This window comes from Malus sylvestris, chromosome 8, assembly GCF_916048215.2.
Source record: "Malus sylvestris chromosome 8, drMalSylv7.2, whole genome shotgun sequence".
Classification (NCBI taxonomy): domain Eukaryota; kingdom Viridiplantae; phylum Streptophyta; class Magnoliopsida; order Rosales; family Rosaceae; genus Malus; species Malus sylvestris.
The window spans coordinates 14,064,362-14,080,396 of NC_062267.1; the positions used below are offsets into that span (position 1 = coordinate 14,064,362).

Sequence of the window (16,035 nt, forward strand, 5' to 3'; positions counted from 1 at the left end):
CATTTGACAGTTGCTACAATGTGCCTAGACACCTTACCCTTATTCTCACTAACCAAGTGATGAAATGTACAACCCGTACTCTCCTTCATGCCACCAACCAGGTGATGAAATGTATAACCCGTACTCTAATATCATTTAGCAACTTGCCACTCATGCCACCAACCAGGTGAAGAAGGAACTCATCTTCATGCCACCAACCAGGTGATGAAATGTACAACCCATACTCTCCTTCATGCCACCAACCAGGTGATGAAATGTATAACCCGTACTCTAATATCATTTGGCAACTTGCCACTAATACCAAAAACCAGGTGAAGAAGGAACTCATCTTCATGCCACCAACCAGGTGATGAAATGTACAACCTGTACTCTTATTCATGCCACCAACCAGGTGATGAAATGTACAACCCGTACTTTAATATCATTTGGCAACTTACCATTCATGCCACCAACCAGGGGAAGAAGGAACTCACCTTCATACCACTAACCAAGTGATGAAAGCAACTCACCATTCATTCCACTTATCAGAAGACGAGTGGTACAACTTGTACATGTGAACTCCTAGCATTCACAAATAATCAAAAACCCTCAAGCTTGACAACTCAACTAGGGGGAGCACTTATGCCCAACAAGAGTTATAGTCACCAACAAAGTCTTATTGCAAGCCAACAGCAACTTCAGTGCATGGCATACGAAGATCAAGCTATTCAGCTCTCTTGCATCTGCTTCAAACATTTCCCCTCTGTAACAATGCAAACACTACAACTCGTAGAAAGCTTCACACACTCTTGATCAAGATAGTGTGAAGCAAAACCAATTTATGGTGCCAACAAGAGCTTCATCAATGGAGGGCAACCACAATTCTCAAAAGCTTCACACACTCTTGATCAAGACAGTGTGAAGCAAAACCAATTTATGGGGCTAACAAGAGCTTCATCAAAGGAGGGCAACCATAATTCTCAAAAGCTTCACACACTTTTGATCAAGACAGTGTGAAGCAAAACTAATTTATGGTGCCAACAAGAGCTTCATCAAAGGAGGGTAACCACAATTCTCAAAAGCTTCACACACTCTTGATCAAGACAGTGTGAAGCAAACTCAATTTATGGTGCCAACAAGAGTTTCATCAATGGAGGGCAATCACAATTCTCAAAAGCTTCACACACTCTTGATCAAGACAGTGTGAAGCAAAATCAATTTATGGTGCCAACAAGAGCTTCATCAATGAAGGGCAACCACAATTCTCAAAAGCTTCACACACTCTTGATCAAGATAGTGTGAAGCAAAACCAATTTATGGTGCCAACAAGAGCTTCATCAATGGAGGGCAACCACAATTCTCAAAAGCTTCACACACTCTTGATCAAGACAGTGTGATGCAAAACCAATTTATGGTGCCAACAAAAGCTTCATCAATGGAGGGTAACCACAATGCTCAAAAGCTTTACACACTCTTGATCAAGACAGTGTGAAGCAAAACCAATTTATGGTACCAACAAAAGCTTCATCAAAGGAGTTAAACCACAATTCTCAAAAGCTTCACACACTCTTGATCAAGACAGTGTGAAGCAAAACCAATTTATGGTGCCAACAAAAGCTTCATCAATGAAGGGCAACTACAATTCTCAAACCTTCGAAGCAAATTCAATTTATATAGTTCATCCAAACCTTCGACTACTACAAGGTGTGGCTTGTATCACAATCTCTTGCTCAACAGTGTGGAAGCAAAATTTGTATATGTTGTCTCTCCCACATTTTCAAATTTCTAGTTTCCCAAAAAAAAAAAAAAAAAAAAAAAGGAAATTCAACAAAAAATTCAACTCCAAAGCTTCACCAACAAAAGCTTCATCAATGGAGGACAACTATAAATTCTCAAAAGCTTCACACTATCTTGATCAAGATAGTGTGAAGCAAAATCAATTCATGGTACCCAACAAAAGCTTCAACTCCAAAGCTTGACCCACAAAAGCTTCACCTACAAAAGCTTCACACTATCTTGATCAAGATAGTGTGAAGCAAAATCAATTCATGGTTCCCAACAAAGCTCCAACCTCAAAGCTTCACCTACAAAGCTTTAACTCCAAAGTTTCACCTACAAAGCTTCACCTATAAAAGCTTCATCCACAAAAGCTTCAACACAAAAGCTTGACCCACAAAAGCTTGACCCACAAAAGTTTGACCTACAAAAGCTTCACCTACAAAAGCTTCACCCACAAAAGCTTCACCCACAAAAGCTTCACCCACAAAAGCTTCACCTATAAAAACTTGACCCACAAAAGCTTCACCCACAAAAGCTTCACCCACAAAAATTTCACCTACAAAGCTTCAACACAAAAGCTTCACACTATCTTGATCAAGATAATGTGAAGCAAAATCAATTCATGGTGCCCAACAAAGCTTCAACCTCAAAGTTTCACCTACAAAACTTCAACACCAAAACTTCACCTACAAAGCTTTAAAATATATATATATATATTTTTTTTTTCGGAAATTCGAAAATTCAAAATTTTGGAAATTCAAAAAAAAAAATCGAAAAAAAATTTCGAAAAAAAAATTGCCTAGGCCTCATCTTCTTTGGGCCTAACAACTTTCATAACAAATATATATGAAGAAGGAGTTTTGGGCTATCACTTAGAAAGGAAGTGCCTCATTCGTCAACTCCCTCGACTGGAGACTTGGGGGACTCCTACCATATGCTACTGCACCTTGATACTCGGAAGTCTCACGACCACTCAGTGACTTGGATTTTTCAAGTCTCCAAACGAGAAGTTTTCCTCACTCGGGAAATTAAGGGAGCACTACCTCAACCTACATGCTTCACTCACAAAGCTTCAACATACAAACTTCAACAAAAGGAAAAATTCAAAGAATTTAGTGAAGAAGGCCTTGGTGCATTTAACACAATACGTTGAAATGAAGCAAGGCTTGTTTATTGATATCTCCGATAAGTTACAAATATGTACATATACATGAATCAAAATAAACAAACAAGATGGAGCCTTCACAAAGGTTGCTCAGAAGAAGTCTCAGCAGTCGGCAGAGCCCCAGAAAGAGGAGGCACCAAAGGGTGATTATTCGAAGCCTCAGTACTAGGCAGAACCCTAGAAGGAGGAGGCACCAAAGGTTGATCATTTGGAGTTTCATTATGTAGTACAGCCCCAGAAGACGAAGGCAATAAATGCCTTTGGAACAAACCCACAAACCTCTGATGATCAAGTAAAATCTGACCATCAGATTCATGCAGCTGGTCGAGCTTCCTCTTCATGTTTGTAGCATAGTCATGTGTGAGCCTGTGCAACTGTTTATTCTCATGCTTGAGCCCTCTGATCTCCTGTTTGAGACTTATCACTTCAGCCGCCAATGATTCAACTTGGCGGGTTCGAGCAAATAGGCGTTGGGTCATATTAGACACAAACCTGCACACTGAACACTAAGAGCCAAAGAATCCTTAACAGCTAACTCATCAGACCGTTTGGAAAGTAGTTTGTTATCTTTAGGAGTGAGAAGGTTCATGGCCACCACCGCAGCGGTCATATCATTCTTCATCACAGAGTCCCTAACGGTAAGATGACCAGTAGGGAATAAGAATGATGGGCGTCATATGTTGTCTTGAGAAGGCATGGCTACCTCTTCACCAAAGTTTAAGTCAAAACGACGGTCAGATGGGCCAAACATTCTCAGAAATGATGAAGGAGAAATGAGGTGCAATAAATCTCTGAAGTAGGGGAAAATTCCTACAAGTAATAACTCTCTGAATGTACTTCTTGCACACAATTGGTGCCCTTATAAAAGAAAGGGCAACAGGGTCGTTAGTTCAAAAATCGAAGAGGCACCACTCTTCAGATTCCGAAGAGGCACCACTTTTCACATGCAACATCAGCTCCTCAGGTACCACAGATAACTTTGCCAAAGATCTCTTACAAAGTTTAGACACATAAATTTTGAAGGTCCAGCTACCCTACTATTACCCACAAGGGTAAAGGAACAGCACCACTGCTTGATAACTAGAAAGTCCCAATGTGTGTCAACCTTCGTGCTCTGTGGCAAGGTAGACTTGCAAAAATGCCCAACCTTTACTCACATTCGAGAAAACACTCCCAACAAGATTGCTTGCTAAAAAATTGAAGAGGCACAGCTCTCCGAATCTCGAGAGCCAGACTCCCAACATGATTACTTTATCAAAAATCGAAGAGACACTGCTATCCGAATCTTGAGAGCCAGACTCCCAACAGGATTACTTTCTCAAAAATCAAAGAGACACTGCTCTCTGAATCTCAAGAGTCAGACTCCCTATAGGATTACTTTATCAAAAATCGAAGAGACACTGCTCTCCGAATCTCGATAGCCAGACTCCCAACATGATTACTTTCTCAAAAATCGAAGAGACACTGCTCTACGAATCTCAAAAGTCAGACTCCTAACAGGATTGCTTTCTCAAAAATCGAAGAGGCACCGCTCTCCGAATCTCTAGAGCCAGACTCCCAATAGGATTACGTGCTCAAAAATCAAAGAAGCACCGCCCTCTGAATCTCGAGAACCAGATCCCCGACAGGATTGCTTGTTCGAAAATCGAAGATGCACCGCTCTCCGAACTTCGAGAGCCAGATTTCCTTGGATAAAGCTTGTCTGCAATCTTCACACGCAACATCAGCTTTCCAAATACCACAGACCACATTTTCAAAGTGCTCTGACAAAGTTAAAACACGTGAAGCTTGCAGCTCCCACTACATTGCTATGACCAAGAAGGGTAAAGGAATAGCACTACTACTTGTTGTTAGGGAAAATTCTATATATGTCGACCTCCATCCTCCACAGCCAGGCAAACCTGCAAATAAAAAAAAAATGTTCAACTTTTCTTCACATCCGAGAGGGCACTCTCAGCAGAGTCTCTCGAAATACTCAGCCTCTTTTCCTCCCGATAATACCTCTACAAACAAGCCACACTAGAACAAGAGTATCTCATATCATCAGGGTTAAAAGCAAGAGTATCCCATATCATGCTTTTTCTCTGTCTTTTCCTTTGGCCTTGTTCTTACTTGCAAGACAAGGAGAAATAAAGTAATCAGTCAACACTTGGAATCAAGCTTCCAGTCAGGAACTGACTGCCTGGAACCCCTTGCCTGATTACTTACCTAGCATTGCTCTCAAGTATTCATCTTCAACATCTTATGCTTCCAAAGAAGATACCACATCTGCCTGAGGAACAGATAGGGCAAGTGAGAAGGATACAAGGAAGCATGTGGAGACAAGCGTAACAGAACACGTGCCGATACATCCACTACTTTGTCAACAGCAAAAGTATCCCATATCATTAGGGTCGAACGTACTCAAGATTTGATGGACTTGTTTTGACCCTCAAATTCTTGAGTCGGCCTTATACTCTGGAGGAAACCAGAAAACCCTCCAGCCCAGTTCAAGAATAAACCTGTGGAAAGTTACTTCTTCAAAAGCAAAAGTATCTTATATCATCTCTTCTCCATTTGCTTCTCCTTATCCTTGGTGCTATTTACGACACAAGGAAAAGGAGAACAATCAACTGGAAGCCGAAATCGAACCTACGATCTAGGTTGCTTGCTTGGAAGTCTGATTGCTTACCTTGTCTATTACCTCATTCGGCAAATCTCCTAACTTGGCGACTTGGGGGACTCCTACTATAGGGTTTGTATCGCACTTAACCAAGTCTGAAACTACAAGTAAGCTTCAAGTGAAATTGATACATTACCTTGTGCATCTTCATCGGTTAAAGATACCACCCCTGGATGGAGGAAAAGTACTTCCAGAGAAGATGTCACGTCTACATATAAGACAGATAAGGCAAGTGAAAATGATACCACACTTCGGTACTTAGAAGTTTCGTGATTACTCAATGGCTTGGATCTTGCAAGTCCCCAACCGAGAAGCTTCCCTCACTCGGGAACTTAGGGGAGCACTGTTTGTACCATACTTGACCAATCCCGAAACTACTGAGCACGGTCAACGTTATACCGTCAAGGACCCAGAAGAGTTTCCCTCCAACCAGGAGGCTAATCACAGCGCGACACGTGTCGACATCAGAAGCCAATCATAGCGCGACACGTATTAACATCAGAAGCCAATCACAACACGACACGTGTCAATGTCAGAATGAAACTAGAAACTCTCTTCTATAAATAGAGATCATTCTCTCACAATATTTTCTAATGTCATTTGTACTAAATCATTCACTTGTACTCACTAAAGGAGAGCTTGAACCTATGTACTTGTGTAAACCCTTCACAATTAATGAAAACTCCTCTACTCTGTGGACGTAGCCAATCTGGGTGAACCACCTACATCTTGTGTTTGCTTCCCTGTCTCTATCCATTTACGTACTTATCCACACTAGTGACCGGAGCAATCTAGCGAATGTCACAAACTTAACATTTTCTGTTGTACCAAAGTCCTCGCTGATTTTGTGTGTATTATTTTCTTCTTCATTTCGTTAATTTTACATGGATTAAGGTCGGAGAAAATGTATTAAACTAAGCAGCCAGCGAAGACCAAATTTGTTGAGCAAAAAGAAGTCAAATTAAAGTATTTGTGCTTCTGATACCTACTTCCGAAAACAAATTCAATCAATTATCAAATAATTTGATCACATTTCTTATCAGTATCTCAAATTAATATTGTCATAAACCAGTTTTATAAATTCGATTTTGAAAAGACAACTTTTACATAATTCGTCAATATATGGCTAATTAAAGAAATAATCCAATAATTGACTGTTGTTAAAGAAGCTCAAGGAGATTATGGATTTCGTCCTATAGTATTGTCATACGCGCAATTTGACAAATAAAAAAAAAATTAATGAAAAGAGCTTGAAAACTTTGAGTTTTAACGATAAGGACAAAATAAAGGGTAACGTGAATAAGACCAGGATTGACTTTTTGGTGTAAAAATGTGATTTTTCGTTAAAATGAACAGTACAATGAGTTTTTCGTTAAAGTTCCAGAAAAAAAAAGGTCTTTAGAGAGGAAAACTTTGGTCGCCCAGCATTAATCCCTATCATTCTCTTCCGAATCTCTTCTTCTCCATGTTTCTCCTAGCTTCTGACCACCTTCAACTTTAGGTTTGGTCCCTCCTTTGCTCTGGCCAGAAAAAGATTTGTGATTGTGACTTGTGATCGCTCTCTTCCTCTATCGAGAAGAGCCTTTGTAGCATCTATTATTAGCAATAATCTAAAAATAATGATGACAGTAGCGAACAAGAAAAATGAGAAAAATGAGCCAAAGCACAAATTGAATTCGCTTTCTTAAGACTAAGTTGTTGCTCTTTCTTAGTTCAAAAATGGTTGAAAAACAAATTGTCTCTAGGATACTATGGTTTCAAACTCACTTGATATTATTTTTTAAGATTTGCACAGCATAAGAAATAATCTGAAATTTAGAGACAAGAAAGAAATAAGAAAGGATATATACTGATTGTTGAACTCATGTTGTATTTATAGAACTCTAGATGATGTTTCATCAACAGTTGTAATCCTCCAATTCTATACCCAATCAGTTATATGAGTAGAATGATGCATCATTTCATAATTTAATTTCAACCTTTAAGAACCATATACCCATTTGGTGATAGATATGTACATTTTCACCTCATTAATACACACAACTGTTCCAAACAATGTTTCTCATATATTTGAAATTTTCCAACAATTCTCCCCAATTTCAAATATACGTACTTCTTCTATGATACTCCCCAATTTCAAATATACGTATGTCTTCTATGATACTTCAAAATAAGTACATAGCCTATGAGGTGTCCTTAGACTTGAACACCTAGTTAGTCCAAATATATCAAAGCTAGGTGTTGTGGTAGTCACAACTTTGAACCAAGGACCTTATATGATTTAGCCGGATATATTGAACATACTTATTCTGGATCTCTCTAAAATTCTTTAACCCACGCTTTATGGCCGTGCGCATACCTTTTTCATAAGTAATCCTAGAGAAATGTCATTTAATCTCTTTCAGAAGCGGCCAAACTCCCTTACTTATATAGCTAAATCTATCTTAGATGTCCTTATCTTTACATCCTCGCCATTCGCTATAGATTTATTAAGAGTACAATAACATACTCAACCTCCACCAGATAAGTGTCCTTATGTTGCTAGAACCAATATAACATCTATGGTTGGAACCACAAATATTTTCTATCATTCTTACATAATCACACCTTCGATTTGTTTCTTACCCGTTGAACCAAAGCCTATATTTCAAAACTTTGGTTGGGTTTATGTCGAAGTGATTGTCATTTAATAGACCTTAGTCCCATCATTTTTTATGTTTTATAAATCATGTCTTTGGCGAGCCCTTTCATCAAAAGATCCGTCAAATTCTCAATTAATTTAACATATGTCAAACTTATTACTCCAACACGAAGGAGTTGGCTTATATAATTGTGTCTAAGACCATTATGTCTAGACTTTCCATTATACATCTTGCTCATTGCACATGCAAGAAGTTGCTTGACTATCACAATAGATAGTAATTGAAGGAGTTGGCTTCTTCCATAAGGGATTTTCCATCACCAATTTTCTAATCCATTCACCTTCTTTACAAGCTGCTTCCAATGCAATCAACTCAGACTCCATTGTCGAGTGTGAAACACATCCTTGTTTCTTGAATCTTCAAGAGATTGATCCTCCACTAAGAGTAAATATCCACCCACTTGTTGATTTGGACTCCATATCAATGTTCCAGCTAGCGTCACTATATCCTTCTAAAACAAAAGGATAACCATGATAATGTAATCCATAACCAGTCATTCCTTTCAAGTATCTAAATACTCGAGAAATCCCTTCCCAATTCTTACTACTCAACATTCCAACGGCAAAGGCTATATCAGGCCTTGTACAATACATATTAGATACATAAGACTCCCTATAATCCTTGAATATTGTAATTGTATATGCATCTACCATTATTCTTTACTAGTTTAACACTAGAGTCATATGGAGTTGAAACTAGTTTTTTTATCAAAATGATTAAATTTCTTTAGTATATTCTCAAACACAGCAAGATTGTACTAGTGCTATAGAAACATTGTTTCTTTTGATTTTGATTCCCAAAATTACATGTCTCCCCCATATCTTTCATGTCAAAAATAGTGGATAAAAGCTTTTTGGCTTTCATTACATACTCTAAGTTGGTTCCAAAATTTAACTTGTCATCTACGTATAAGCAATGACTCCACCATTGGTATCAAATTTATTATATATGCATTTGTCCGCGTTATTGACACGATAACTATTCGACAAAATTACACCATCAAAGTTCTCATGCCATTGCTGCTTGGGTGCTTGCTTTAAGCCACAAAAAGATTTAAAAAGTTTACAAACTTTATGTTCTTGACCTGGTTTAACATACCCTTCCGGTTGATCAATATAAATTTCTTCATCTAGATCTCCATTCAAAAAAGTTGTTTTCACAACCACATGATGGATTAGTAGATTATGAATTGAAGCAAGAGAAATTAGTAATTGGATTGAACTAATCCGTGCCACTAGTGCATATGTGTCAAAGGAATCAATTCCTTTTGTCTAAAACCTATGGCCACCAACTAGCTTTAAACCTATTTATTGAACCATACGTAGTTAATTTTCTTTGGGGTCTTTTGATATAGGTCCAAAGTAATTAAAAATTAGACCTATTTCAAAAGTCAAAAGTCACTAAAAATTGGATCTATTTCAAAAGTAGGTCTATAAAATTGGATCTATTTCAAATTTTCTCATTTTCTTTTAAATACTCATTTACAACCTATTGATTTAGAGTCTTGTGGTAAATCCACTAACTTCCAAGTCCCATTCGATGTAATAGAATCTAATTCATCTTCAATTGCTTCTCTCCAGAATGATGCATCTGGTGAAGCGATTGCTTCATGAAAAGAAGATGGATCTCCTTCCGTATTCATATGAAGTCACGTTGGATTTCTTGTGTGGTATTCTATTAAGAATATAACACAAAGTCAGTAAAGCTTCTGACCGTATATTGTTTGGGAGTCCATAACTTATTAATAATGAGTTAACCATTTCTTTAAGATTCTATTTTTTTCTTTGGGTCCGAATCTATACATCCAGAACGTAGGAATCAAAACATTCGAAACTCAAAAATTTGATCATACGGCTAAAAACTTTTATAGCTTTCAAAAGATTTTACTTTGTTTTTTGCCGTAAAATAAAATTTTGGAAGCCCAAAATCATTTAATCCCTGAGCTTCAGATGTATAGATTAGGAGATGATCTTTTCCCATAGATCCAAGTGGACGAGTACAAGGAGTGTGAAAAGCTAAAGGTATCTGTTATCATTTCCCCGACACAAACCATGTCAAAAACAGTTTTCTGAGATTCACTATGAGGAATAAAAACGCATTCAGAATTCACCTCGTACAAATCTTGATAGTAAAATTTCAATTACTGACATGAAATAATACTAATCTTTCTTCTCCCTCCTAGAGTCTCATACTTTCTGTTTTAACCCACACTGCATTACTACATAATATTGCAAATGAATTCCAAAATTTCAAACGCAAAGCCAAGCCCTGGTATTGCGCCGGGTACCAGGTCATGGCGGACCACAAAATTCTAGACACCCACAGTTAAAAAACACAAAAAACACTTAATACAACAGCGTTGAGCTTCTACCATAAAACAAATTGTTCAATATCAGTCTGATAAAAAACAGAACGGTTTGCAACAGCCTCCACCATCAATATGCCTTCGTACTGACATAAACTTCAATTAAGATGGCACTGCATACAAAGAAGATTGTGCATTAGGAACGCGTCAATTCAGTTAATCACCAGTAAGAAGCACAGGAAAGGGCTAGATGCGAGTAGAAATTTAGAATTATAGTCTGACTTGCAATAATTATCGACATATTCGAACTGGTAAACTAAACAAGGAAGAAATTGAGGGGTATTTAATGGAAATAGTAGGAGAATATCAACCAATTACCACCATGTGGTTAAGTTGATAACTGTTTTCAATTGAAAAATAAAGTGTTGTACGGTCATGATCCAAATCCAATCAGAGAAGATAGTTAAATGTGATACAGATGCTTCTGTTTCATAATTCCAATCAGTTATTTTCTGACCGTTAGACCAAAAACCATCAACACATAGAAAACAAGGATGAACCACTATAAACTATCAAAGTTGACTAAAGCAAAACAACACAGAAAAAATTTTTAATCAAGCAAATAGTACATACTGTATGTGGCAGTGTCAATCTGTTCAGGAAGCTCCTTTATATCAACCTCAAACCTTTCCTGAACCTGCATTTGCATACCCAATAAGTTTAAAACAACCGCAGAATTGCAATAAACAGAAGAGAACATACGAGGAAAACTAATTTCGTACATCATTTAGAACATCAGAGTCTGCTGCGGATGAAACAAACGTAATTGCAAGACCTTTGGTGCCAAACCTACCAGCTCTGCCAACCTGTCAGAATTTTGATGTGAAAGCAAGAAGTTAGATCCAAGATATATCACGAATGTGTTAGCCCTTCATTGTCATGTTAATTGTCACGATGCTACGACCATCCAAACATATCTTTGAAACAGGCACAATCTAAATAATCTTATTCCATACTCAAAAATTATAATATAACACATAACATAGCAGATACACTACATATGAAGATAAATTAGCTGCTAGCCATTCACATACGAGATACAAAAGGTGTAATAGAACTGATAAATTAATTTGCATCTTACTCTATATTTATATGAATGGTGAACCACACCGCAGAAATGATCATCCATTTTGATCATCAAAATATATTTTCAATCAGGCCTCTCGTTTTCTCACTGCTACAAGTAACCCCAAAAGAAAAAACCCCACTCCTTTCTCAGTCTTCCCTTTTATGGAAAGGAACCGAAGGCAAATAATTATGTAACACAATACCCCAAAACAAAAGACAAACAGATACTAAGCAAAAGACAATACAAAAGCTAAAATTCAGTTAGACAATAAACTTATCAAACCAAGAAAATAATATCAACCTACCCTGTGTAAATAAGTGTCAGCAGAATCTGGCATGTCGTAGTTGATAACAATGTTAACACGTTCGATGTCAATTCCTCTACCGACTAAATCAGTTGCCACAAGAATCCTGTTCTGACCCTCCTTGAATCCTTTGTACCGCTTCAACCTACAAAAGAGATACAATTTAAGATTAAAAACTGAACCTCCCAAATTTAAAATAACTTGGCCAAAAAACGTTGACAGTTCAACAAGACATTAAACAAGACACAAGGGTAAGCAGGGGAGAGAGGTAGGACCAGTGGAACACAAACACCAGAAGATACCCGGAGAGAGTACCCATGGCCTTAAACTTCGATTTAAAAGTATGAAAAAGCTCGAAAGCAGAAGAGTCCTTAGGCATGCAACTTGAGAAGAAAAATTTATAAAACACAGGGCAACTATATAGAAAGAACAAAAATAGAAAACACTGAAACATTTACTTTACACATAAACATGGTAGGAAAAAACACCTAGGCAAAGCTTGTTTGCTAATAGTTTGTATCAAATTTTATAGAACGGTTACAAAACTTTGATTTAAGATGGTAAATGACATAAACTACTAGGATCAACTAAAGCAAAAGTAGGGTAATGAAACATCCAAAATCCAATATAAACAAAGTTTGTGACAAAAAGGTGTCAGAGTAACAAAAACTACAAAATCCACACGGAATAATATGAAATAAAAATATATAGGAATTAGTAGCAAACCTTTCTTCTTGGTTCATTCCAGAATGGATGCATATAGAGGGAAAGTTACACTCTGAAAGTAACTTGTTCAGCTCAGCAGCTCTGCTAACGCTTTTGACGAAGATAACAACTTGATTGAAGTCCAATGCATCAAGGAGGTCATTCAACTTGCGGTTCTTCTCTGCCTCAGTTAACTTGATGTAGTGCTGAAATTTTAGATCACAGAGGTAAGATCCTTGTTTATTTTTATAAAGAAACAGTGAAAGGTAAGATTTATATGAATGAATAAGTGTAATCAACTAAAAGCCCACTTGAAAAATACATACCTGCACTAGACCATGCAAGGTCAACTTGGCTTCATCATCAACATATATTTCCATAGGCTGAAAGGAACAAATGTCACAGTAAATCATATTAGGGGCCTTCCTCAAGCTAATAGAATCCAGAACGAAATGAATGACGGATGCACATCTCCTGAATCAAGATTCTGCTCCATCTGTTTTGTCTCCTTGAAGATACTTTTTCTAAATCACTTTAAGCCACCGCCACTGACGCTTACAATCTATTAATAAATTTGACTGCTGACCAAAGATCATCCCAGTGGACACCAACATGAACGAGCGATCCCCAACACCACCCACCCACGCAACTGCTCTCACCCTTGACTGGAAACAACCCCAACACCCTGGACTATAAAGTTAAACCCACAAGATGACTTGCTAAAAACAAAAAAGCCAAACCCAACAAGGGAGATAAACCTAAGGAAATACTAATGCAGAACGCAAGGCACTTATCCCACTCAACTGAGAGAACTCCTAGTAGATGGCCTCCTTTGTGCCTTACTTTTGCTTTTATATTCCAGATGAACACCCTTGTCAAGCCGCAAATTCCAAATAAACGGCTGACTGTCGTGGTATCCATATAAACAAGATGCCAACGGTAAGTACGTCATGCAACCACCGGATTCGACTTAATTACAAAATCTCTCGGAGAATGTGGGATTATGAAAAAAGAGACTTCAAAATTGAAGTAGATTCGGCCATGGGACATTACATCTTGCATAAATTTCTTGCAAACCGGGCGGATGTCTTTGCTGAGTGTTGCGGAAAACATCATCACTTGCTTATCATGAGGCGTCATCTTGAAGATCTCCTGCACATCTCTCCGCATGTCTGCATTGAGTAGAAGCAAATATTAAGATGTGGGTTCACTAATGAGAGATACATGAAAAACAAAGCACAACCATAAATTCATAATAGGTAAAATCCATACCAAGTGATTCAAGCATCTTGTCACATTCATCAAGAATAAAATGCCTCACGTTTTTCAACGACAGGTCTTTATCTCTTGCCAGTGCTAGTATTCTTCCAGGAGTTCCGACAACAATGTGCGGGCATTCGTTTTTCAGTAAATCTTTGTGAAGTTTGATACTGACACCACCATAGAAGACAGCAACCTTGAGATCAGGCAGGTACGTACTGAACCTCTCAAATTCATGACAAATCTACACAGAATTCAATAGCTCATTAGTATATATAAACATGAATAGAAGCCAAAAGTTCAATGACACATTACTATCATAAGAAAAAATTCAGATCCCAAATGCACCTGGTATGCTAATTCTCTAGTATGGCAAAGGACAAGTGCAGATACTTGGCCTGCAACAGGGTCAATCTGTTGTAAAGTTGATAGAACAAACACAGCAGTTTTTCCCATCCCAGATTTAGCCTGACATATAACATCCATCCCCAGGATAGCTTGAGGAATACATTCATGTTGCACTGATGACCAAAGAAAACCGCATCGAAGGAACCATTGGTAAGTAAAACATAACGTCTCCAATCTTTTTATGAAAGTCTAAACTCTAATAGTTCTCTGAATTCAAGATTATGATAGTAGGACAAATTACCTGGAAAAAATACATCAAACTGAATTAGAACTAAGCACAGAACGGAAAGAAAAGATCTACTGAACTAGTGTATAGCAATTCAAGATGTTCAAAAATTCACCGACAAAGAAATAGATTGATAAAAATAACATAATGGAAATTCACATATACTTGTATGACCAAAACATAATCATAAATTTCACTGATAAAATAAAAAAATCTACATAACATGGTTTGACTTCCGCAAGAAAATAACAATCAAAAAGTTTAAGTTCAAGAGCTTGCCTTCAGAAGGATGCTCAAATCCAGAGTCGACAATAGCACGAAGAAGTTCAGGCTTCAAAAGGAAATCTCTGAACCCTGAACTGTGAATTCCAACATAACCCCTGCACAAAAGCAATAACAAACGTAACAAATTAGACCTAAATAATGTTAAATTGCAATCAGAATACTACTTTGTAGTCTGAATTACAGCAACCATATGCAAACAACAGGTAATACGCAATTCGCAGAAGGAAAAGGTTGAATTTTTAATTCCGATAATACCAAACAACGAACTAAAAGAAAATAGGAAAGCAAATCCATAGAATAAAAACTCACTTTTTGGGGGCTTCTCCGTTGACTTTAGCTGCGGAGTCGGGTGCCTTCTCCTCCTCTTCTTCGTAATCGACGAGCTCCTCGTCGTAGACGTCGTCCCTAGTTTCGCCCATGTTCTGCTGAGAGATAGGGACCTCCAATTAGGGGTTTTCGAAGCTCAAGTCGCAAATTAGGGCTTTGAAATTTGAATCGGAGCAATTAGGGTTTTGGAGTTATACCTGAGGTCGAATTAAGAGTGAAAGTATGGATTTTTGAAGATTCTGCAACTGAAAATGTTAGTTGAAAACGCGAATTTTGAAATTTTTGTAGTTAGAGAGAGACGAGAGAGAGAGAGGGACGAGACCTCGACGAAAGAGGAGAGCAGGAGAGAGTGTGAGAGATAGGGTTGCAGTAACCGGGAGGCGGACATATATACGTAACCACGCCCCGAAATTGCCCTTCGTGTCTGTCAATAATTGCAACAAGATTTTCTCAAAAAGAATCTTCTTTTGCTACTGTTATCTTCTTTATTTGCAAGTGAGATAAGGCTGGGCAAACGGATCCTGGACCCGCGGGTCGGGACGGGTACAGGATGGGTACAGGTCTGTTCTTAATTTTGTAAAAACAGATCGGGGTGGGGCGGGCCGGGCAATTGAAGTTTTCGATTCGGGCCGGTTCCAAAAGTATAGGAACCGCGGGTACCTGGACCAGCCCGTTTGTGTTACAATGGACGGACGAGATTTAAGATATCATCCCTAGCCAATCTCAACCGTTGCTTTCAACCCTAGCCAATTCCACCTCCCGAGTTCCAGAAGCACCTTCAGACTTTCAGGGCTGGTTT

The 16,035-nt window shown here is 38.0% G+C and overlaps 1 protein-coding gene across 3 annotated transcripts; it reads right to left on the bottom strand.

Moving 5' to 3' along the window:
- Positions 1 to 10,341: 10,341 nt before the first annotated feature.
- Positions 10,342 to 15,646, bottom strand: LOC126631828 (DEAD-box ATP-dependent RNA helicase 15-like). Of its 3 annotated transcripts, none has more exons than XM_050301986.1 (13): positions 15,559 to 15,646; positions 15,434 to 15,475; positions 15,219 to 15,331; positions 14,904 to 15,004; positions 14,339 to 14,511; positions 14,003 to 14,234; positions 13,784 to 13,902; positions 13,057 to 13,113; positions 12,752 to 12,936; positions 12,026 to 12,170; positions 11,375 to 11,458; positions 11,226 to 11,289; positions 10,342 to 10,765 (listed from the first exon to the last, which is right to left on the bottom strand). In XM_050301986.1, exons 1-13 carry the CDS (start codon positions 15,622 to 15,624, stop codon positions 10,755 to 10,757), a joined length of 1,392 nt encoding a protein of 463 aa, XP_050157943.1. In that variant the 5' UTR covers positions 15,625 to 15,646; the 3' UTR covers positions 10,342 to 10,754. The 3 variants fall into 3 exon arrangements, with proteins under 3 accessions (XP_050157943.1, XP_050157942.1, XP_050157944.1); XM_050301985.1 differs by having other exon boundaries at positions 15,219 to 15,334; positions 15,559 to 15,639; XM_050301987.1 differs by having other exon boundaries at positions 15,219 to 15,334; positions 15,434 to 15,605.
- Positions 15,647 to 16,035: the final 389 nt, after the last annotated feature.

Coding starts and splice junctions, on each gene's coding strand:
- LOC126631828 (XM_050301985.1), bottom strand. CDS start 15,624: ATGTCCGCCTCCCGGTTACTGCAACCCTATCTCTCACACTCTCTCCTG. Junction 15,335..15,433: donor CACTCTTAATTCGACCTCAG/GTATAACTCCAA, acceptor CCTATCTCTCAG/CAGAACATGGGCGAAACTAG. Junction 14,235..14,338: donor CTAGAGAATTAGCATACCAG/GTGCATTTGGGA, acceptor AATTCTGTGTAG/ATTTGTCATGAATTTGAGAG.